This window comes from Chionomys nivalis, chromosome 26, assembly GCF_950005125.1.
Source record: "Chionomys nivalis chromosome 26, mChiNiv1.1, whole genome shotgun sequence".
In the NCBI taxonomy this organism is placed as follows: Eukaryota; Metazoa; Chordata; class Mammalia; order Rodentia; family Cricetidae; genus Chionomys; species Chionomys nivalis.
In genome coordinates this window covers 23,677,361-23,703,594 of record NC_080111.1, presented here as the reverse complement: position 1 = coordinate 23,703,594, position 26,234 = coordinate 23,677,361, and the positions used below count along the sequence as shown (strand labels likewise).

The 26,234-nt window shown below is 36.5% G+C and overlaps 1 protein-coding gene across 3 annotated transcripts in view; it reads left to right on the top strand.

The window, feature by feature from the left end:
- The window catches only part of Sema3a (semaphorin 3A), a 305,296-nt gene that overhangs the window by 140,413 nt on the left and 138,649 nt on the right, over positions 1–26,234 (top strand). For all 3 annotated transcript variants that reach the window (XM_057758648.1, XM_057758649.1, XM_057758647.1), the window contains exons 3-4: positions 7,449–7,606; positions 12,344–12,406. In XM_057758648.1, coding sequence (XP_057614631.1) covers positions 7,449–7,606; positions 12,344–12,406 — 221 coding nt within the window. The remainder of the gene's footprint in view (positions 1–7,448; positions 7,607–12,343; positions 12,407–26,234) is intronic.

The following is a 26,234-nucleotide window of genomic DNA, read 5'->3' as shown; positions in this document are numbered from 1 at the left end:
GTGGGTGATGTGTATATAACTAGCATGTCTTCTGGCCTACATGGATTAGTCATAAGTCCATGTCTGCCTCAGTAGCCTTAACTCAGCATACTTCATCTATGGGTGGTTCACCAATAATACTATAGCCACAAAGATTTTGTAAGATCACTTCTAAAGTAAAAGCATTTGTGGATGAAACATCTATAATTCGCTAACATTTTATTCACTGATTCTATGCTATCTGGAATATACAGAGATATGTATTATTATTTCAAGGTCTTAAGGCAGAATCTTTCAAGTTTTCTTACATTTCATGTTGTCTCTTAATAATCTGCTGTTCTGTTGCAGCTTCATCTTCTATATACACTTTGCTTTCCTAATGTGTTCTTGTCTCTCTGGGCATCCCATCCCCTTCCCATGAGATGCAAGGAAAAAGGCAAATTAAACAGGCCGCTATCTTAGCCACCTTCCGCCAGCAGAAACTGTATGTGCTCTGTAGAAAGAGCACTCCGGGGTCAGTGCATTTGTTGTGTAAACCTAGAGAGGAAGTTCAGTTACCAGAAAGCTACAATTAGTCAAGGAAAAATGTTATGGGGAGTTCCACAATGACACTGGCAATGTGTATGTAAGCAAGAGCAAACATGAGACAGATTACTGGGCTGCATAAAACTACAGTGATAGATTGCATCTGTGGATGATGAAGGGGCTCCGACTTGCGTGGACCTCTGTGGGTGACTGATGCTTGCAACAAACTTGAAACATACAGAAAGTTAGTGATGTCACCAAGAGAAAGAACAAAAGAGGGTGAGCTCTGTTTAAGTCTTGCAGACTCTCAGTGTTTGTGCAACATCTAAACAGAGGTTTCTAGTAAGTCTTTGTTTGGCCTTGAAGGCTAATCTGCCTTAGAAGGTATACATTTGAGGTGCATCAAATATTGCTCATGGTAAAACTCAGTCATAGATAAAATTGGCTACAGAGTTACTTTTGTATAAAAAGAGCAAGCACAGGGCAAATACAGTAATATAAATATTTAAGAGGGTGTTGTCTAAAGTGGGTGTCATGAGAGAGAGGAACCCGAACTTCCCAATCATTAGCTTTTAGTATCCCCCAAATAAACTCTTCTTAAAGACAGAGTAAAGGATAGTAGGCAGAGCCCGACCTCTGATGTCAAGTGGAAACAGATATCTCCAGTCTCTTTCCTACTTACTGTGCGATCTAGAATATTCCCAGTAGGCTGGCTGAAGCAAGTCTTTCACTGAGGAAAAAGAAATTAGAAGTCTACCTTACATTATTATAAATTGTGAATTAACATTTCTTTACATCATTCAGCGACTTTGGTCTACTAGGCAATGTTATTATTTTGTCTTCTTATAGCAAACCCTCTTCATTCATGTCTTGTACGTAAATGTTGTGTTATTTTTCTTCCATCCTGGTGCTGTTTGAAAGGTCAGCTTTAGTTGTCTAGCCTGTTTTCCAAGGATTTTCTTTCTCCCTTCAGCATTACTTTTTTCTCTTCTCCTTGATTCCTTAACAGCAAACATGCTCTTTAACTACCATTAAATTAGATTTTCTTTCCCAAGGATTATCTTTCTACAGTTTTATCAAGGTTCTGCTTCTCAGTGAACTTTACATACGCGTCTCACCTACAAGGAACTGTATATGTCTTCCCTGAACTATGATGATGTTTATTAAAGATACAGAAACAAATAACTAGACTACATTGCAAACAGTAGAAATAGCCAGGCACAGAAACTCTCGCCTGACATTCCAGTACTATGAGTCAGTGAAAGTGGACTGTGAATTCTATTCCAGGTTAAAGCATTGTAAAAAATTAATAACAATAATGAATTGAAAAAGATAGACAAAAGAATCTAATGCCTTAAAAGACACAGGCATCCTATCATTAATCTTTCCCAATATGATTTGAGATGCTTGCTGTGTGCATGTTGTTGAGACCCTGAAATGGAGTTTTACTCAAAACTCAACCGAGAGAAGCTGGAGCCTGTATTAGAGGGCCAATCTAAATTTAATGTACAAGCTGATTATTCATGTCATCTACAAATAGATAGTAATGGGTAGAGAACGGTTTTGATATATATTCAATTGGGTAAAGACATCAGATATTAGTCCATCAACAAATGCAACGATGTATGTTCAAAGAAACTGAAACAAATTAAATAGACAAAGATTGCAAGGCTGCTGTTTCCAGATGTCATGGGTCTTAGCACAAGCAGAGAGTTAAGGCAAGTTTGCTTCAGATTCTGATATGTAAAAATATGTGTTTTGATTCTTATTACTATTAAAATTGGAAGATGGAGTTCTTTGAAACATTGCCTAGCAATACTTAAACAAATTTGTAAATTGTGAATATATGCTTAACATCACCAACTAAACAACAGGACGTAGACAGCCAGTATCTTGGACCAATCTATGCAATGTGAAGATGCAGTGGCCAAAAATGGTATGAGTGCAAATTATTTTCGGCAAAGTTCAAGTAACAACAGTGTTTGCCTTCAAGAGTCTGTGGAAAGGATCTGCCTGCTGGAAAGATTTAAAACCCAGTACTTAGTGATGTAAAAATCTAAAATGAGAATGAAACGGATGGATAATAATAGACAGAAGCGCTTCATTTTGTTTTTGCTAGTGGCATTGCGGACAGTTGAAGACAAAGCTCAAAGAGAAAGAAGAGGGGGTGAAAACGTCTATGTACCACTAAAATGCAGGATGTGAATTTATTTAACCTGACTGAACTTTACAATATTTACAAATATCTAGAGGTGGTCACCATTAGGTCAGAATGTTTTGGCATCTTGTGGACTCAGCCTTTGATGATTTGTAAAAGGCATGCTTGTTGTAAGAAAAGGACAAGGTTTAAGTCATGGGAAAGTCCGAGAGCCTAAAATTGTCAATGAATGCAAGCAATTCATTTGAGTCCAGCAACTTGTGGGGTCCTGGTACTCTTCATGCTATAAAGATTGGAGGGATGAAGGGAAAGAAGAGGCCGGGGAGGGAGAGAGGGTTAGAACTGCAAAGGGAAAAAAAGCAAAACTAATCTTGTTTAGATGAGAGAAGGCAGCAAACAGAGCTTCTGAATCTGACTAGAAACGGCTGTGTTCGGGTCGGTCTTGAATATTGGACAAATATGAAGTTCACCCCTTTTTCAGAATTTGACCTGGTCATTGAAATGTAACCATGTGTGTAAGTCTGTGATTATACTAAACATAACCAGAATTTCGCAAAGGCTATACAGTTGTATTACAGAGAGGTGAATCATCATGTCAAAGTTTAAGATAATTACTCATTTTGTAGGACACATGTTAAAAACTTGAAAGGTGGTTTATAAAGTTATTTTTCAGTATCTTAACTAATAGCTGACAGTGATTATGTTTTATTATTGTTTTCTCTTCTTTTTTTTCTTTTCCCCAAATGAATTTATAAGACGATCTGTGATAGATAGGGAAGAGGAAAGCAATTTGGGATGCTTATAAACAGAAAAGTAGGTGGTGTGAACAGCCTGGTCTTCTTCTGCAACAGGAATCTGATGTGTATTTCTATGACAGATAGAGTATAGTCCCTTACTTTGCTCTGTTTAATTTTGAGTAGAACTCTGTAAAATCTACATGTTTTAAATGTTGAAAGGCTATTTTTAAAAGCTTAAAGGAAAATGTAATTTGTCCATAACTGATTAATCCATGCTGCTTAACATGACATAAATTGTTTTCCTGCCAAACCATCTACAAGTTTATTCCTGTTGTCTGCATTGTCCTGAGTCACAATGTTGATTGCACTGCACACTTGGTGTAGATTCTATGGACTTAAGATCAGTATGTTCTCCATTATGGTATTTAACAAGCATCTCCCATTACTGAGGGTTGATTTCAGCTCCAACACCAGTTTATGTCACTGATTTGTGTAACAGAAATGAAGGAGAAACAGCCTGGATATTGCAGGGGGAAATTCAGCGTTGAAAACATTTGCCATCAATTGCACTTGAGTATTGTTGGCAGCTAAGAGAATCAAAATCATAAATGTAAACAAAGAAAACAGAATCTTGAGAAGTAGATTTGGGTAGGAGGAAGATGTTTCATTTGAATTCAGGACATGGTAGAGAAAGCTCATGTTGATGGCTGTCTGAAGGCCATGAAAAGACTGTCTCCTCATTTGCATACCCTTTCTAAAGGCCTGTAGTAGAGTTACATTCGGGTGATGGACTGAAGAAAAAGTAAGTATAATCGAGAACAATGGAAAAGAGCTTCTACCAGGAATATTCTTTTATAATTAACTGTACTCACAAGCACATTTTTAAATGTGTAGTTTGTTTCCAGGGTGATTTCATATATCTGCTACCAGAACATCTAACTGTCTATATGTAGAAATGCACAGTTATTGCCAAACTTAAATTCAGCCAGTAGCATAGTTCTCTGTTGAAAGAATCCTTCAATTGTTTAAAATTACATATAAAAAGTCATTCTTATTATGTAGAATTGATGAAATAGAAGATCACAAAAATACCTCATTATTCTTAAAATTAAGAATATACTAAGGTCACATATTTGATAATATATAGACATATATGTTAAGAATTAGTATACAAGATGACATGCCTCTATTAACTATTTCTTCCCTATATAAAACAACAGTTTTTGATGTTAGCACATGACATAATTTGATGAATGTTGTATCCCCAAAATCTTTTGTGTTCAAGACTTTGTCCAACAAGAGATGAAGCCATCCGTTGAGAAGTGATTAGATTATGGGGGCTTGGAACTAACCAGCGCCTTAATTTATTGATGGATTCATAATATGATGGCATTATATATGGCATGGAAAATAAGAGGCAGGGCCTGGCTGTAGGAAATCTATCACTAAGGGAATGCCTTTGAAGGACAGACATGTCTGCTCACTCCCCCTTTCTAATGCTCCTGGCTTCTGGGCTGCCGTGAGCAGAGCAGTTTTCCACTGCTGTTCCATTCATCCATGATATTTCCTCCTTGCCACAGTCCTAAAAGCAATGAAACAAATACAACATGAATTGCATGCAACCTGCGAAATTGTTGGTCCAAATATACTCTTCTTTATCATGTTTTGATTGGGCCTCTGTCGCGGTGACAGTGTTTTACTATGTAAACTACTGTTCGATCCACATCTTCATAATAACTCTTGAGGGACATTGTTCATCCCATCTTACACAATACTGAGGCCCAAGGTGTAAGGGATTGGTCACAATAGACCCTTTTAATTCAAAGGTGCTATGGTGATGGTCCCTCTCTTATAAACGGGCAACTCCTAAAAACATAGCAATGATTTTTCCCCAGCTTATACTTGATACTTACAGTTCTCTTATATATTTCCAATATGTTTGTAATAAGTTCCATTTCTTAGTTGACCTTTCCTTTCCTTGAAGTTTCTTAAATGGATTTAATACAAGCTAATGTTTTAAATTTGCTTGGTTGCCTATAATTTGGACTCCCTGGCAATAGGATGTGTTTTAGTTTTTAAAATTGGAAAGAACAGTGAGGTAGACTGTAAAAATAGATGTTCTTTTAAGGTATCAAGTAGTTGTAGGAGTCACAGACAATGGCATCAAAAGGCCAAAGAATGCATGATGGTAGATCATGTGATCACGTAATCCAGAAGACAAAGAAAGGTGTAATAGGTTCCCAAAAGTGGAAATGGTTATGTTTATATATTTATAAACAGTTATGTTCAGTGTAAGTTTATATTCTATATACGTAATACCTAAATACTGACCTATATTCCTCTGATGAACTCATATTTGTTATTAGAATGTAGAGACATAGATAAAGCATGAAAATCTCTAACAAGCCTTTTTTTTCCCTGTGAGTTGGGAGTTAAGGAAAAGGCAAGATTCTCTCATGGGAAGAGACAATGTTTAATGGATTCACATAGAAACTTTTTATAACTTGTGTTAAATATGTACTGGATGAACATGGAACACAAATTCAGGGCACAGTTTGGAACACTGCAATGTTTTTATCCCATAGAGATGCTGCAAAAGAGAGAAAATGCAATAAGAGATTGTATAAAAATAAATGCTTATAATAAATTATTTAATATCTCTGTGTTTTAGCCACTAAATATTACAAAGTGTTCATGTAGTATAGAAAAATAAATGGTCAAAAGAAATTAAAATGTCCAGGTGAAACAACTAAACCATCTAGGAGGTTAAGTGATATTTGCCCTACAGTCCCTCTATCTTGTTGACTTCATAGTATTCTTTTAACTAATGGCTTAGAACAAATAAAACCACTTGAACCATCATTCAGTTCAAAAGGCATAAATACAATGTTAATCATCCTACTGTGTAGATAGGCTAATTCAGGACTTTCCCTGAGGCCCTGATACATGGAGAAAAAACTTAGTTCCTTGCCTAAAACCAGGGTGATTTTTCTCTCTTCTTTTTATGAAATGTTTATAAAGGGGAGTGATGGTCTGTGACCTCAGAGAAGCTATGGTTTCCTAGATCTCTGAGAACTCAACTGCTTTTTCCTTGAAGGGCTATGGTGTCAGTCACAAGTCCTTCAGCACTCAATTTGTGACTCACTTAAGACTTACTATGCTACCTTTGTGCACCATTTCATGATTAGCTTTCTGATGACTGAATAGCATTATATGATAACTTATGCTTATTATGTATGCTTTTCCTGGAAAGTGTCTATGCAATGTTGTACTTCTTAATAAAGTTGATAGATATAAGGCATAGCTTGTTCATGATCCCCTGGCCTGCTTAAACCCTTAAACTTTTCTTTCTTTCTTTCTTTCTTTCTTTCTTTCTTTCTTTCTTTCTTTCTTTCTTTCTGTCTCTCTCTCCTTTTCCTCCTCCTCCTCCTCTTTCTTCTTCTTCTTCTTCTTCTTCTTCTTCTTCTTCTTCTTCTTCTTCTTCTTCTTCTTCTTCTTCTTCTTCTTCTTCTTCTTCTTCTTCCTCCTCCTCCTCCTCCTCCTCCTTTCTCCTCCTCCTCCTCCTCCTCCTCCTCCTCCTCCTCCTCCTCCTCCTCCTCCTCCTCCTCCTCCTCCTCCTTCTTCTTCTTCTTCTTCTTCTTCTTCTTCTTCTTCTTCTTCTTCTTCTTCTTCTTCTTCTGTCTCCTGGTTCTTCCTCTCAGGAACATATTACTGAAGAAAGACCTCCAGGTTCTGTTACTAGGCCATGACAACATATGAATATATCTCACTAGATCAGTTTCTGTCACAAGCAATTTCATTTCTTTATTGTTTTTATTGTTTAGGCATGTGCCATCTTGGAATAAAAACAATGTACTGATTATTATTACACTAATGTGAGGATGTGTGTGTGTGTGTGTGTGTGTGTATTGGCTCCTTTGTATTTCTTAATACCATGATTAGTAAGGACTGACTGCCATTGAAGTAGAACATCAGATTACCATGCACCTATAGTGTCTGCTTTGAAGGACTCACATTAATACCCATTGTCTTGCTTTGTTTCCTTTCAGAAATGATGGACTCCAACAATGTGATCACTTTCAATGGCTTGGCCAACAGCTCCAGTTATCACACTTTTCTTTTGGATGAGGAGCGGAGTAGGCTGTATGTTGGAGCAAAGGATCATATATTTTCATTCAACTTGGTGAATATTAAAGATTTTCAAAAGGTATTTTTCTAATATATATATATTATATATATTCCAATTATTTTTGAACAGTGAAATTTTTATGACATTCTCCAGTATCATCATGACAACTTACAGAACTAAATTTTAAAAGGATTTTTTTTCTCAGACATATATGAAATGAATGATAACAACATGCAAATGGGTGTAGTAAGCCATAATATCAACAAGGAAGAAATCATAGTACTTAGAATGGCCACTATTAAAAACAAACTTTAGTTTATTCTTCCACCATTGTTTATTTCTCCAGCCAAAAAAAAGTACCATCATCTCTGTTGCATCATGTAACATGTATCCGTATGTAAAAGGGAGGAGTAGTCGTGACAAATTGTATGACTCTTAATGCCACAATATGGATAATTGTTCTTCTAAAATGAGATTTGTAACACCTCATCTAAAAATCTTATTTCAAGGCATTGGCATCAGATTTCTACAAGCTTGGTTATTTAGACATAAGGATGATGCTATTTTTAGCTATATTCTTTTTACATTTCTGGCTCATTTCAATAATAACCTATATGAATTTTAGAATAAACACAGATTGATGAAGTAAACAGAATTGTTCTGCTGTGTTTACATGCTATACCATAGTCAACCAAATTTCCTTAGCTTTCCAGCCTTAATCCCGTGAGAAACAAAGCCTTTCTATAGCAGCTTCTTGAATTCACAGAGATCTACCTGTTCTGCCTCCAAAGTGCTGGAATTAAAGGTGTGTGCCACCACCACCTGGCCTTAATATGACTTTAAATCTGTCATTTTCTCGTTTTTATTACTTATCCAGAAAAGTATGTGTATATATATATATATAGCATAAATTTATTTTATAAATTTTGTATATTCATACAAAATTACAGTTCAAATGCAATATAATTTACAGTAAAATTGTGATGCTAAAACATAACCAGCGTACTTTTATTTCTGATTTTTGAAACAGCGTGTCTTTTAAAAATCCTCAGGTAATAGCAATGAAATGATAAAATGTTTATTCAAAGATTTCTAAAATGGTCACAAAATGAGGAGAATTTTGGTGCAGTTATTCTATCCAAAGGTATCATTCTTTATGAAGAGAATTAGAGACCTAGAACATCTGGAATTTCAGCTTTTTAAATTATCAGGATAGCTTTTGTCATTTTGTAAATTTCATTTTCAGATATTGAAAAAGATCTAATACCTTTTCAGATAGGTATTAGATGATAGATATTAGATTAGCTAGATAGATGATAGATTAGATAGGTAGATAGACAAAGACAGACAGATGATAAATGATAGATAGAAAATATGTGATTTTTCTGATTATGTAAATTATGCATATAACATTTTCCTTTAGATATCTGTCATAAATTTTACTAATGTAATAAATTGTCTAAAATTTAAAAGAACCAATTTATCAAATCAAATCCCTACAATTTTATAAGTGAGACAAATCCAAGAGACATATATTCATATAGCATAGGTCCAAATTATCACAGGCCATAAACTTTTCAGCACACACATAACAGTATCTTCTATTGGTTAGACTGTTACTAACAATAATTGATTCAATGAATAAATAAAAAATTAAAGGTCCTGAATATTGTCATATTATTATTGTTACAGATTTTGCCCTTGAATTTCAAATTCATATTCTAAAACGGAATATCTTCTTCAAAGATTAAGACATCTCATTAATAAAACAAAATTGTTAATTATTATACCTTATTTAAATTTAATTATTATTATATCACCTTATTTAAAAGAGTGAACTCAATTTTAGTTGACTATTTTTTGCCATGTTTAAGCGATCACTAAAACATACCAAATATAAATAATAATGTGATGAGATCTTTAGAACATTCTATGATATTTATGCATTTAGGACACGCTGTGGTATATCCTAAATAGTTCATGGCCTTGCAGCAGTAAAATTAAATGTGTTAACTTAAAGGTGACCACTGAGCCAACCACTCTTTGGGGAAAAATAATGCATGGTTGGGTTTTGAGCAATCAGAGAAGGAATACTTTTCTGAAAAATTCTAAATATAATCCATTTAGTCTAAATGATTAATATGAACATGAATAAAAAGGGTTGAAATATTAATGATATAGAGTTCTTGCCTAGTATGCACAGGTCTCTGCATTTCATTCTCAGAACTGTTGAAAAAAGTATAGAATTGTTATAAAGAACAAATATATGGATGATAAATAATTCATCCAAAAAAGTATTTGATGGGAAACCATGATAACCCATGTTCCATCGCTCGTGCCCATGTAAAGAAGCAGGGTCAAAGAGCACTCACTCCTGTATCTCTAGTTTTTAAGAGACCAAGACAAGAGGATTCCAGTAACTTGCTGCTTAGTTAGTCTAGGCAAATCTATGAGTTCATGGTTCATAGACCCACCCTAAAAATAAGATGGAGAGCAATTAAGAAACATTCGCAGTCTTGACTTCTGGTGTCCATACATCAGCATACACACCTTCACATGAACACACCTTAAATAATGGAGTAGAAAACTAAGACATGGGAAGCAAGCTATTTTTGAAGGAAAGAAAAAATGAAATGTAATATAAATATAAAATTTATTTTATTAGTATGGAACAGAAAGAAAAAACACAGAATAAGCTTTAAAATACCTTAGCATATATGTAAATAGTTTAAAAACACCTTATATCTATAGTATATATACATAAATATAAATAAAATCTGTGATTTTTGCACAATTTAGCTAGAAGTTCATTGTGACCGTCTATAAATCTTAGTTTACTGTAGGATAGAGTAACATTATATTTTTTTCTCATCCACTGTGAACTTCAAATTTAAAAGAAAATCTTCTTGACCTCGACCACCAACCTGAAAGCAGCTGGGTCGTAGGCCTGCACTGCCACCGTCTAGAATGTCAAGATTCAGAGTGATGTTCTGGCTGATAAAGATGATAAACGTACTATTTTTAAATGTTTGCACTATGTGACTGCATTATGTGGAACACGTTTGGTGTCAATTATAATTTAGATACAAAGACACATAGGGACAGAAAATCACCTGAAAGAGAATACATAAATTAAGAATTCGTTGATAAAAAGTGATGGCACCACCAGTCTCCTCCTAAACATCATTTTTTGTGCCATGAACTTGGAATGCATTTCTCAAGGCACCGCGTTATTTCAGTGATTCCTACACTCTTGTTTACAACTCTGCCACATTTGGTGTTCCAGTTCCCGGGGTGAAAATCTCAAACTTTGCCGGAGCTTGTGACCATTCGCAGTGAATTATCTTGAGGCTTCAGGATGAGTGGTGATCAATCATCCTGAGGCTGAAAGCTTTCCCGCACGCATAAATAATAAACTGCCACTGACCCGGGATTTTTATTTAATGCATGACATTCCCCCCTGGCATGAACAAATATTACTTGAAGAGAAAACGGAGGAAAGAGGAATAAATTCTTCTGCCCAGTACAGATAAGACCTAGCAAAATTGTTCTTGGATTTTGTAAATTTTTATACAAAAGTTTGGATGAAAATATTGGTATTGCTATTATAAAGAAGATATATTCTACTGCATAAGAACCACCAGTCACACTTACTATGACCAGATTAGCAAAAAGAAGAATTAAAGCACACACAAGAACACTTAACTAGTTTAGGTTTTGAGTGACTTTTGTTATTTTAGCAAGACACTGTCTTGCCACGTAGTCCTGGTTTTCTTGGCTTACTATGCACCAGTAGCTTTGTCTGGCCTGATTCACTCTGTATATGTAGCCTAATCAAGCCCTAAACTCACTTTTATATATAGGTACTGAATATATACATATACACACACATATATATTTGCACACGCACACACATATACACAGTGCTACCTGTGTATAGTGTATATATATATCACTATACACAGGTAGCACTGAGAGGCCTGATTCACTATGTAAATGAAACTCTGGCTGGCTGCCCTGGTTTACTATGGATATGTAACCCTGGCTTATTCTACTCACTATGTATATGTAGACTAGCCTGGCCTTGAACTCAAGATATATGAAACCCAGGCAAGATTTTTTGGCTCAGCATCCCAAGTACTAGGAATATAACTAAGGAACACCATGCCCAGGCAAAGAAGCTGTTTTTTAGAGCTACATTTTTTTCTTTGCTTCCACTTATATATTCTCAAAACATAGGTTGTTATTCTTAAATATTTTTTATTTTCAAGTGGAGAAAGAGAGAAAGAGAGAGAGAAGGAGAGAGAACAAAAGAGAAAAATTACATTGTAAACTGTGTTTTCCAAACATTTCAGGTCTCACCTTAGCATGCCATTCTGGAATTTGTTTCAGAAAGATAGTTTCAGAGTTTCCTAGCATTAAATTTTGAAAACCACCACTTCATGATAATGTTGAGAAATTTGGAAGAGCATGAGGAAGCTCTCTGCCAATTTTCACCTAGATCCTCATATTTTCCAGTCGGACCTTTCTTTCCCACCCAGGGCAGCAGCTCTTTCCACACTACAATCTTCCTTCTATCGATCATATTAATTGATTTCCAACTCTAATTTCATACAGAGCCAAAAATAGTGGATAGATGAAGAATGCATGACTTCATTACACAGAAATTCATTAGCTATTGTTCAAAAAAAGAAAGAAATTTTGAGCTATTCCTCCATATAGTATTCATTTCCCTTTTGTCCCAAACAAAAAACAAAGATTATAAAATATTGACAAATTTAATTGGCCTAAAAAATGATTCTTCTCTGCCCTTAGATCATATGGCCAGTGTCTTATACCAGAAGAGATGAATGCAAATGGGCTGGCAAAGATATACAGGTAAGCATTAATCTGCTAAATTACTGGGATAATTTCTTAAGCAATATATTATTATATGATCTCTTCTCTGGTATTTTTTTGAAGATCAGCCTTTACTTATGTACTTAACTTCTGGATGCATAAGTGATAATGTTCTATTATGTGAACATACACAGTTTTATATAAAGAAAATAAGATTTAAAAATATGATTTTAGTAGTGATTTACATATGAGGGGATTAGCTACCAAAATGTGATATTGCATCATACAAATTTATATTAATTATCAAACGATTTGTGCAGGTAGAGTTGAATGTCAGTTGATAGCAATCATACTTGTTCCTCTTGAGTCACGGCTTTTTCCTGTGTCGTCATTATAAAATTTCCTTTCTTGATTTTGCACATTACATTCTGTCTTTCTTTCACTTTTTATGTTACTTTTTGTTGCTTGTCTTTCACTCCTTCCTTTTATTTTCCAAATAAATATTTAAAAATGACTATGCAGCTTACAGTATCCTAGATACTATGGAATCAAATATTATTATGTTATGCTAGAAGGGTTTTACCCTTTACCATTAGGTAAGTTTCCTTTACCTAAGGCTGTTTCTTCTTTAGGTAAACTGTTAATAAATTTAAGTTGACAATATGTTAGAAGTATAGCTTGAAATCTGAACAAACCATAAAAATAGTTAAAATGCATCAATGAATAGATTACCATAAGTTCATTGTAAATTATGTATTCTATTTTGTGCTTTATCAATGTTTCAGAATAACTAAAACACAAAGAACTATCTAAAGGTCTTATCTATTTTAAATACCAGCATGTAGAAAGAATTTATGCTGCATGTTTCCTAAGACATACAGCTGTCTGTAAGCAGTTATTACAAACGACAATCTGCTTGTCAGCCCTTCCTAAAATATAGAGGAAGGATTTGCATTCACTGGTAAATCAGTGAATTCCTTGTTCCCTGCTGGAGGAAGATGGATTGAGGAACAAAAGGCACAGAAATCACCATCCTTGATGTATCTGTTTATTAACAGACACTGGAAGTCTGTCGTTGCAAATTACCTGCCAAATACAGGCAGTATATGGAAAATTAATTGTGAAACTATTTAGAGATGCCAAGGCCTACTCAGTTGGATTTGTAGATGGGAGGAGAAATCAGAATTCAGTCAGAATACATGGACAAGTAGAGATTTACAGTCAGGAAGTAGGATGAGTATTGGAGTGGGTTGCTGTGATAAAACTCCTAGATTAAAGGGAATTATCATGAATGAGTTTATAGGATTATTTCTGAGGACAAACCAGAGCGATAAGCACACAGGGTTAAGGAGTAGTGAAGCAGATGAGATATTAGGATGTTTCATTAAACTTTCTAGCAGGATTTTTGCTGAAATAAACAATATAGAGATGCACAAAGAAATCGTGAGTGGACTCTTCAGAGAAACCTATATGGAGTTAGATCAGAAGTCAGATTCTGCTAATTATAAAGTACAATATCCTATTTACTAAACCAGCAAATAAATTCAGAGTACTCATTCAAAGCCAATTCATTCCATTTTTTCTAACATTTTAAGTTTTATGTAATAAATTAAATTTTAAAATGATTTTTCTGACCTGAGAAAATGAATTGGTTGCTAAGGTGTCTACGACGCAAGCAAGGGGCAACAGAGATTGGTCCTGGTGGCTCAAAACAAAAGCCAAAGTGGCAGAGCCACCAGGATCCTGGCTTGCGGTGGGCAAAGAAAGACAGATATTTAAAACTCACTGGACATCTGGCTTCTGAGATCAGGTTCAGTGTGAGACCCAATGTCAAACAACGAAGGTGGAGACCAATGGAGGAGACCCTGATGTGGACCACGGTCCTTCCTTTGTACAAGTACCAGCATGTGAGCGTATCTCCACACACAGGTGCTCCTGTGCACAATAATAAACACCCTCAATACACACCAACACGTGATCAAATCTCCACACACAGGTGCTCCTGTGCTCAATAATAAACACCGTCAATACACACCAACACATGATCAAATCTCCACACACAGGTGCTCCTGTGCACAATAACCACAATAACAAACACTGTCAATACACACCAGCATGTGAGCATATCTCCACACACAGGTGCTCCTGTGCTCAATAATAAACACTCTCAATACACACCAGCACGTGATCGAATCTCCACACACAGGTGCTCCTGTGCGCAATAACAAACACTGTCAATACACACCAACCTGTGGGCTTATCTCCATATACAGGTGCTCCTGTGCACATAACAATCACTCTCAATGCACACCAACACATGATCAAATCTCCATACACAAGTGCTCCTGTGCACGATCACAAATACTCTCAATACACACCAACATGTGAGCAAATCTCCACACACAGGTGTGCAGGTGCACAGTAACAAACACTGTCAATACACACCAACAGCACAAGAATGACAAGAAGAGTGAGGATAGCCTTGATATCGATAGAAAAACCTGATGCGAAATTCTTCCACAAAGCAGAGCTGACCACACTAGACATGGTTAGTGTCACTCTCCTCTGGATGCATGGAGACATTAACTCCAGGAACAAACAGTTTGCAGTGAAAAGAGCACAGGTGGACTTACTATGAAAATGAGACATGATTTATTAGTAAATTAATGCTGAATACAGAACAAAAGTGGTATTTTGTTATTATTGCTATATGTAATGGAGTTCTATACAGTGAGTCAAAACTTTGATTTAGTCTTCTTTTATGGTCTGGACCACAGTAGTGGTTTATGGTTATCAAATTGTTTTTGTCAGAACAGTAAGGCTAATAATATTTGTCTGACAAGTTACCTAAATTTTATACTAAATGTAATGATAAAGTATTGAGTAGATTCAGCTACATGGATGAATCAGTATATTTGGTTCTCATGGTGGAAGAATATTCTATTGAACTTTTATAAGGTTTCCAAAGTAATTCTTCTCAACATCCTCCCCCCTCCTCTCTCCAACATGTGATCTCTTTTTCCTCCCTCCCTCCTGACATCTAAGATTTGATTTCTTACTCACACGCAACTATTTCAGCTACTACAAAAATCAAAAATCTTATGTCCTCGTGGTGTCCTGATGCATAATATAATCTTAAATTCAGAAGTGCATCTGTAGGAGACCAACCTCAGACTTTCAAAGTTCATTACAAATGTTTGCAGATCTTATAAAGTGAAAAAATCAATTAATAGTTGGACTTTGCCATTTCTAGGCACACTGAGGTCCACCCATTCTCTGAAGTTAACAAGTTCAAAGTGGGAATTGGTGGTCTAAGTGACGCTAGGAGGGTCAGTGAATGACAACAGCATACTGAGTATGCACCTTTATATTTTTATATGCTTTAGTAAGGCAATTTCTTGTGAGTTCTTAATTCTCCCCAGTTACTTTTACTTAATAAAATAAAAACACAATGATTTTATTTCAATGAGATGTTTTTATTGTAGTTCTGCTTAACATTAAAATATGTTCCATACTATTCTGATTAATGCATCTGGCTGTTTAGTACTGACTTTCCTTGTCTAGATATTAAAAGTATATTTATACAAAGAGACTATTTTTCAATTGATTTTATTTGCTGTTCAACCTCATTTAGGCACTATCAAAATGTATATATTGCTTATTGGATGCACTATTTTCGCTATTTTTAGACTTGAATTTACATATCCGTTCCCCAATCATTTTCTTTACATATGATTTTGAGATAAAGAATAGATGACTTGCTAAGATTTGCAACGTTCTTCTCTTGATAAACATAAGCAAAGACCATTATTATTTTAAGAACTAATATAAATAACTAATCTGAAAGAAAGATTGAGAGGAAAGAGTATATTTCATTCAACACCTGATTTGTGCAGGAACTGTTGAGCAGTTTCATGGAAACCCTGTACTGTATCTGGAGGAATGGCAGTCGCTGGGGATCTGCGGACAGTAATTCTTTTCAGAGTGCTCTCACAATACTGGAAACCACAAGGGTGATGCCTGTGGGCGTGGAGCCATCAGGACCTCGAGATAGAATGGGAATCACAATAAAAATTGACCTTTCCAGTTACAAAAATAGTAAACTATAATTTCTTTGTGTGTGCTCTGTGGTTTCTAAAATGTGGGCCACCCTTTCCCCATTGGTTGCTGCCACAAGTCCCCTGGAAATACCACATCTTGAAACAAACCATCTTGGAAAAATACTGTCTTCTCAGTCCTCAATACAGTGTGGAATGCCGGAGGAAAAGTCAAACAAAAAAGTTGGTAATATTATACACCTTGAGAATATAACATTCTAAAAGTGGCCAAAAGAATGCTTGATTTCCGTATGAAATTGTATCATCACGCATAAGTAAACACACGCTATTACACTGAGCTGGTATAACTTCTGCCTCTGGATATAGCCTCAGATGGAAATGTAGCCATATCCCTCCCCTCCTGTGCCTTTGGGAAGATTCAACCCCATTACTCTGCTACAATTCACAACACTCATATATTAACAGCAACTATTGCACAGAGTGAAGGCTTTGGTAAAGAAGCAACCAGTCTTCTCTACCTCTCTCTCTCTCTCTCTCTCTCTCTCTCTCTCTCTCTCTCTCTCTCTCTTTCTCTCTCTCTCTCACGCATGCACACACAAACACATACACATTCACCCAGTTGGGTAAGTTGTCATTAATGTGTTAGTAAATGACATTTCTTACAACATTAATCTGGGCTTAAGGTTCTTCTACAGAAGCGAATAGAGCTTATAAACCATGCCGTTCTGTTATTACAACTGTTTCCGGGGCTAAACTAGAACATCTCTTCAATATTTCCAATAGAGGTATAACACAATCATAACCTTTACTATAACTATTATTGGAGAGATGATAAAATATCTAATATATTTGGCATTAGAACAGTAAACTAATGAGAAAAATAAAATATGATCTGTGCCTTTTGACTTCTGCATTCTACTCTCATTTTCTGATATTGCCAAAGCGTTAAATGCAATGTGTTATTCACAATATGTTTCTCTGGGTGGCTTAACTTTCTTGACCGTACTTTGCAAATGCAAAATAAATTTGTGCTAAGCTGGTGAAAGAATCTGTTTTGAATCAATAGCTCTCTGAATCCTCTTTGTTTATCCTACTAACCCATCTCTCTTTGCACTGTTTCAATAAAACCAAATGGCAACCGTATGACTGCTAGAAATATTTTGAACATCATTGGAAATCAAAATTTCTACCATCTGAGTGGGAACCAAAAGGAGCAGATTCTCGGAATTCTTTCCCAGATACGATTCAGAGAGTAGCACCGTGCACCTGGACCACGGGCTGCAGATTTTGGGAGCTTCTTTTCCCTTTCTTAACTGTAATGAGCATTTGCAGCTATAGTGCAGAATAGCAATGCCAAAGTGACTCAGCTGGTAGGACCTGAACAGCATTAATTTTTGACAAATAACACAGTTGAAGTCTTACTTGTATCATACATGTTGAAAGATATGCCAAAATGCCCACTTTTGCTTAATATTTTGAAGTTTGGAGGCTTGCTAAAATTTTGCCAGTGGGATACAGCTTTTTTTTTTTTTATTTTGAAGACTGCAAAAATTATAAGGGCTGATTAAATATCAAAACATCTGTGTATATTTGTCTCATATTTTCATCTGAGTGATAGCATTGATTGCCTATGTCACAGGTTGTTTTCAACTGTGATTCTGGAGTTAAGACCCTTGGAAAATTAATTCCCCCACAGAAGCCAATGATTGGTTTCAAACAGCCTTGAGAAATAAGAGTAGCATCCTTCTCCAGAGTTAGGCACTAAACAAGTTAGTGACTAGACAAGGAGTGCACCCGTAGGCGGGGGCTGCTCCTTCATTTCCCGGCTGCCAAGACCCGAAATAACCACAGAGAAACTGTATTAATAGCAATACTGTTTGTCAATAGCTTAAATGTATTTTTAGGTAGCATCTTATCCAACTCAGCCAGCTTAAAACATAAAGATTAACTATAACTTTTGGTCTATAAGACCATCCACTCTAGGCAGATATTACCTGGCCCTCTGCTCAGTGCCGCAGTGGAATTGTACAAAAGATTTGATATTATTACTGTTGCATTTTATGATTAATAAGGGCATTATCTATGGCTCATGAACCATATATATTTTGCAGCTATGTTGATTATAATTTTTGTAGACAATGAAGATGATCTTACAATTGATATTCTGTTTCTCACATGTCATATAATATATACAAATGAATTTCAAATTCCATCCATGGATACATTGACCATCACACTGTAGATTTAACCTTGACTTTAAGAATATTTTCCTTAAAAATAATAAGGTATGTCTTAAGATAAATATGTTATAGTCAACTTTGGACTCCTTTTAAATTTAATTTGATTCAAAAATTAAAATAAAATTAATCACCATCACATCTGCAAAATGTCATTAAAATTAAAGTTTTTTAAAGTTGTGTTTGTCTCATTTAATGTTAGTGTTGACATACTACTTTTAATGAGAGGTTAGGGAGAAATGTGATGCAAACATTTTTATTTTAAAAATGTAGCTGTTAGTGCCACAGGATATTAATTTTATCTTTAATATGTTAAGAGGTCAATACTGAGGAAACTTCTCAGTAATACTCAAGTAAGAGCTGAATATATTAAGTATATTTTATTTTACCATATACTACAATACATTAAATATAGATTATATTTGTACATATATGTTTATATATGTGCTAAAATGATTGTTTTCTAGCAACATGTTGTGATTATTTCAAAATTATTATTTTTTATTCTATAGATCAGTATACACTTATGAAAGGATGAACCATCATATAAATAAATGATTATCAACTAATGATTATGTGTGTAGGAAGTAAATAGGTCAACTCTCTTATCAGGCATTTTGAAATGAGTTATTCTGTTGTAATAAGATTTCCAACAGCTATAATTTCTTCAGAGGACAGACAAATAATTGGTATATAGAAAGGAATTTACTAAAGATTCCAAACTTGATACAATGGTAGGATGTGGTAAAGAATCTACAAAAGGGTAGCTATTTACTGCTTCTGACTCATAAATAGCACCTGAAGGAGCTGGAGGATGCTGGAACTGGTGTTAGAGAAGAGAGCTAAAGTCAAGTAGACAAAAGAAGTGTCAAGGAGGATCAGGGACTACTTTTCACTACATCGAATTCTTTTGGTTTGTCTGTCTTGTTTTGTTCTGTTCTCTGTTTTCTGCATATCTACCTGATGACCAAAGGCTCCCACTATCTTAAGAGTTGGTGTACTTGAGAATCGTCCCCTGTGGGAGTACTAGAATTTCATGACAACTCTAGCCAATAAAATGTAGTCATATTTGTAGCAGAAGATGGATGGGTACACATTACTATTCAAAAGCAGTTTTACTAAAGCTGCCTCTGTTTGGCTCCAAGTGTGGGTTTCAAGTCTCTAAAGTATGTCTTCAGCAAAAATGAACAACTGATACTTGAGTTGTTGGCATAAGGTCTGGGATGGTATAGGCTGCAAAACAGTGTGAGAGTTAAGCAGTCTGGAAACAGTCAAAACAATATAGACATGCGTATTCTAAGAAAGGATAACCATAGGTCATGGTTGTGCAGACTTTTAACCCCAACACACAGCAAGCTAAGACTGGGGAATCTCTATGCATCTGAAGCCAGTATGGTCGAGGTAGTGAGTTTCAGGGTAGCCAGGGCTATGTGTAGAAAAGATAAATAAACAAACTAACCGGCCAAAATGAGAAATGAATAACAAATTAACAAATACATTCAATTACTCTGTTGGGATGTATCATTAATTCCAAGTTTAGTTGAGGAAAGTGAAACTCAAGGATCTCAAATAACTTCCTACAGTCCCACAGAAAACGGAAGATGGCATGGATAATTCCAGCCCATGGCTCACTGATGGATAAAAATAACTATCCCAATACTGTTTCTATTTTATATTTATGACTTTGTTTGAATTGACATTAAGATTACCTGAACTTTATTGAAATGATATTTCATACTTTTAAAGAAAGCAAAGTTGTCATTGAACATGAATAAAGGTCAACAAATTTTAAATTTCTTAGGTATAATTGTAAAAAGAAATTATTTCTACAAGTTAGCATGCATATATGTATATATGCATTAATACACATGAACATACATGCATGCAAATATTTTGTTATTCTAAATTATTTGGAGAAAACTTGTTTAAAAAGCTCGAAAAATGAAAGTTGTGGAATATATCTTTAACTTCTAATTTATATGAAGTAAAAATCTTAATTTAGCTAACCAACAGCAGAACTGTTCCACTATCTCTGTATTAATTTGGCTAAAGATTTTAAACATAGTAACTATAAATGTCTTTTGACCGAGCCCCTTATATCTTCACGTAACCAACACACCTACAATCTCTTTTGTGTTTGCGTTTGTTCCCTAGGACACCGTAACACAAACCCACATGGTAGCCGGAAACAACCGACTCTTACTTTGTCCCAGTCATGTGAAAGAACGAAGCAAGAGAAGGGGTAGCTTTGAAGCCCTCCCCTTGGCTCGGTCCTAAGCATTTCTCACGCTGCCTCTTTGCAGACTCATTCCTCTTGACTCTCTCCTGCCCTGATGGTTCCCTGTGTGTCTCAATTTCCTCTTTGTGGAAAATGAAGTAGATTGGATTAGGTTCATGCTATGGGCCTCCTTTAACTTGTTCTTCAAGGCCCTATTTGGAATATTGTCACATTCCAGTTTTTGTGGATGAGGATTTCTAGGTCTGACTTTTGAAATCACCCAGTTGAAGCCATCGGCACCTACACTTTAATCAGTCATCAACTCTATGGCAATTAATTGACTTTTCAATGCATTCATATGACTGAAAAAAAATCTTGTTGTGCATGGTGGTGAATGCTGTTCATTCTAGCACTTAAGAGGTAGGGACAGTTGGATCTCTATGAATTTCAGACCAGTTTGGTTTGTATAGTAAGTTCTAAACCAGATTGTTCTACACGGTGAGTGCCATTCCTATCGTTAAAAAAATTCTTTCCAGTATTTTATGTTTTAAGATTCTTATAAAGGAAATAAACTTTAGGCCCTTTAAGAAGAGAAAGAGTGATGGCATTGACCATCCCTTCAATGGACTGTCTACCTGTACCAGGAGAAGTCTGATACATCCTGCCTGTGTTGTGTTTCCAACACTCATTAGAGGCTCGTTGTTTACTAAGAGATATGTGTGAACATTTTATATTTATAACTATATAATATCCTCTAGTATTTTGACACCAACCAAAACAAAACCTAACTTTTAATATACAACAGTGTTGATCCAAGAAGGGGTGTGTGTACCAAAGACATCAGACAGTCCTCGAAAGGCTTCTCTGCTTCTAGTTCTTCTTCCTCCTGTACTACACAGACAGTCTGAATCTCCGCTTTGCATGACGAATATTTCTATGGTAAGGGCAAGTATGTCTGAGGTCACAAATTCAACCTTAGATAGGCAATACAAAAATGTAAACATACAGTGTATCCGTTTTATGAACTACGTCTCTTTGAAAGAAGAGAATTCTGACATCCCGGTTGTGGATGGGAAGCATTAGGAAGACATGATTGAGGATGATCAGGTCACAGCTGCAACAGCACCATTTAAGAAGGGAGAAAGGCAGGCCCAGCTTCCAGATAAGTGTGGGACAACTTGAATAGAATGAGGGATAGAGTGAGTGGCAGGAACAATCTCATGGATTACTGCTTTGGCATGCAGTGCAGGGTGTTCAGCCAGCTTGCCAAAGAACTGGACCAGAGAGAAGGGAGTCAGCAGATTAAGTTCAGGAATTAAGCTTATTAACGGATTTTCCTGCAGAGTGTATCCACCCATCCCGATAGACAGATTCCTTTGCTTTCCCAGCTGCTGGGCTATACAGGAAAATAATTCCATAGAAACGGCTGATGACATGGGGACTATTGATTTCTTCCTTTAGAAGGAACTGTCATTGACCTGAGGCACTGCTACTCTATACCCATTCATTTGGGGCTGATTTATATTTGAACCAGAACAAGTTTGCTTGATTTAATCACGAACTGAATATATTTGAATAAGATTGCTCATGTTCACATTCTCATCTCCCCCCCCCCTTTTTTTTAGCAGTTTCTTTATTTAGATTAAAATTTTCACTATTTCATCCATAATTTAAAAACAGGGAAGGAAGTAATTGGAATTGTAGGTAAATTATATTCTCTTGTAGAAAGCGTAATGATCGGAAGTTAGTTAAAAACACCTCAGCTCTGTTCTGATTTTCATGCATGGAGCAGTTGTTTTGACAGATGGAAGGCTTTATTTTTGTAACGGTCCAGGAAAAGTCTGCAGCGCTGTCTAATCAGTGCTCCGTATCTGTATCTGTGATGTTTGTTTTCCATTCATTCTGCTTTCAGCTCCTTTATCTTTTTCAAGGAGAGATATTTTCTTTACATTTTTTCACCGGGATAATATTTTTATGCATAACTCTTCTCTTCATGTGATCCAGAAAGGCTAGAAACCCCCGAAAACTCAAATTCAAACAGCATGTCATGAGAGGATGATTTATCCTGGTCCCTCAGGTGTGGGCTTGGATATTATTGGATTATAACTTCTCTTACTTCTCAACTAATGATTTTGGGGTGCTGTTGATCTGTAAGGCTCCATGATTGACTGACTTTCAGGACATCAACTTCGTACCAAATTCATCTGTGTATATCAACTTAAGTTCCAAAAGGATCAAGGCTTGAAAAATGAATTCATTTTGAGCTGACCACACTGTCTTTATTGCGCTGTAAATCCTCCAGTGTGGAGCAAGGCAGTGCAGAAGTTTAATGCCAAAAAGTACATTACATTCTGAATTTTGAGAAACGTCATGGTTCAAGGAAAGGTCAGAAACACTCCTCTTCTGTCTCCCTCAGAGCAGCAACGTGTGAAGTGTGTTTCCTTTCGCTGCCATGCTTCCTCCTAGTTTAGAGGAATGTCCAGGCGGCCTCGAAATAAAATGGATATCCTGTTTGGAACACTCTCCAACCTTGGCAGCCACACACTAGAAAAGGAAGGCAAATGAATGATAGTATTGATAGGCTTTCATGTAGACGTTCTCGTAAGAATAGATCCTTTCTGGCACGTCTTTCAAGTGTTTGGTTCCTCTGGGTTTGGTTCTTTCTGTCTGTGTCCCTCCTCCATGGTTGCTGAGGATTCTTCCTTTGGCTATTTTCGAACCAATCTCAGATGTATTTCCTTCCATTCTTTTGTGTTCCCACAACCATCTTTTTACCCTCTAAGTCCTCGAAATTGCTCCAAACTCATTTTGCATCAACCTTTACTTTGAAAGTAATACTGAGATAGCCCCGGGGCATGGCAAACAGTGCGACTTGCTGCCAACTGAGAGAGTTCAGTGGGGAAATTAAGGAAATCATTCTAGGCCTTGGGCCAACAGGGTGGGGCTCCATTTTCTGCAGCTCAGATAGACTCACTTGTTATCAGCGCACTCAGTCAGCCCCTTTGCCAGATTTCCCAGCTACAATACCATGATTGATTTCATTCCAGCAGCTTTGCAGGAGAATGAATGTCATAGCATAGTGGTTCCCTATTTAACAGTTAATAGAGAACAAATTGAGAATTTGATATTCAATGTGGTCCAATTTTGTGGCTTTCAAGGGCTTGGGGAGTTTTTCTTGTGCTAATTATAACCCGCTAGTTCCTTTGGAAAGACAGACTTAGTTGCCGGTAAATTGCTAGCTGGTTATCTAATCTATAAGAAATAATGAACTCACAAAAGCTATGGTATTAAAATTCATAACAGTAGCAAGGGTAACATGACCCTTCCTTTGTGTTTACAAGTATTTGTACTCATAATTATGTTTTCTTTTATACCACAGAGAATCATTGTCTATTTTAAATTGTTAGTAGATATTAGATGTGAATCATGGAGACGGAGAAGTTAGTTTTATATTCAAATGGCATGTGAGTCTCTACAAGCATTCCCAATGGCCAACTGAAGTCCTGGACTTTTCTGACATTAGCAAGGCATCCGTCTGGGTCTGCCACTATGACTTCCTGTAATATCCATTTGCTTACCCGTGCATGCACAGCACAGCCAATATCTTGATTTTGACATATGGTGCCGGAACTCATTATTTATCATCTTGAATATGACAATATTGAGCCCACAGTGAGGGATGACTGTCTCTGTAAAAGCAGAATATGTGGCCACCTACATATTTCAAAGCAAAAAATATTCTAAAAATGGCTTCTTTGAAAATGACTGATTTTTTTTTTAAAGCAATAGAAATATATCCTGTGGGCAAATCCTTGAATACTTCATTTGTAAATGAATTTATCAGATGTTTCCTTTCCCCAAAAGCCTTCATGGTTTGTGCTGTAAGGGGAAGGAGGAGGACCTGTTACAGAATGAGGATCCTGCTTCAGAGCAGCACGGGGTCAAGCTTTGTCTTCTCAGCAGGAGCTAGCCTGCTCTAAGTGAGCAAGGAAGGGAGATGCGCATACCCTGTATGCTAGGAAATTCTCCCTCAGAGCAGAATGATTTGCAAAGTCAGTTGATTTCAGAGCATAATTTCATGCCCTGTCTGGAAAAAGAAAAAAAAGAGATAACACTTTGGATCAATTTAACAAAACAAGGAAATTGTGTTTTTGCTGTAGTTCTTACCTCTCCAAATTACACATTCCTGTTAAGAGAGCATGAGAACTTACATCTGAAGCTCATATTTTGTTTCCAATAAGTCTAATTCACCTTTAGAGAAATATCATTCAAAGGACAGCATCCGGCTGCGCCTTAGTACAATCAGAATAACAGCAGGCACTTTCCTGAATTTAGATGTCAATTATTTTGCTGAAGTTGCCTGCTTCTGATTTTATGGGCCAACGGAGTTAAGACGGCGGTCCTCAGCAGCAGGTACAGCATGCAAATGCCATGTGGAAATGTACTCAGACTGTTCTAGCACCCCAGTTATAAACTCTAGCTGACTGCATACGTCCAGATGCATTCTGAGTTTACACCTGAGAAGTCACGGGTCACCTGAAAGCTTTGAGGGCAAAACACACTTAGGAACATAAGAATCAACCTGCTTCTCCATTGTGTGAACCAACCTCATTTACACAGTAGTCTGCTTCAGGAGTTGATCTGCATTCCTGGTTTTAGCTGTAGGGCTGACTTTCAAATATTCAACTGCAAAATGACTCAGAAAACTATGAGCAACCTGGAAAAACTCTTCCAATGTGTTTTTATTATGGAGCGTATGAATGCATACTCACTAGAAAGAAACCAGATTAGATCACTAATTATGGTTTAATTCTTATTATCTTGTATTATTTTTCTCCTTTTCTAAATTTCAACTCAGTGGTCGCTTTTGCATGGAGAATCTCACCAGCACCTCATTTGAGTAATTTGTTTTTTTTTATTGAAAAAAAAAACATTTTCCACCTCCTCCCCCGCCTCCCATTTCCCTCCCCCTCCGCCCGCCCCTCTCCCCCTCCCCCCACCCCCCACTCCTCTTCTCCTCCCTCTCCAGTCCCAGGACCGGTAAGGGTTCCCTGCCCTGTGGAAAGTCCAAGGTCCTCCCCCCTCCATCCAGATCTAGGAAGTTGAACATCCAAACTGTCTAGGCTCCCATAAAGCCAGAACCTGAAGTAGGATCAACACCCCGTGCCATTGTCCTTGGCCTCTTGTCAGCTCTCATTGTCCGCCCGTTCAGAGAGTCCGGTTTTATCCCATGCTTTTTCAGTCACAGTCCAGCTGGCCTTGGTGAGCTCCCAATAGATCGGTCCGACTGTCTCAGTGGGTGTGTGCACCCCTCGCGGTCCTGACTTCGTTGTACATGTTCTCCCTCCTTCTGC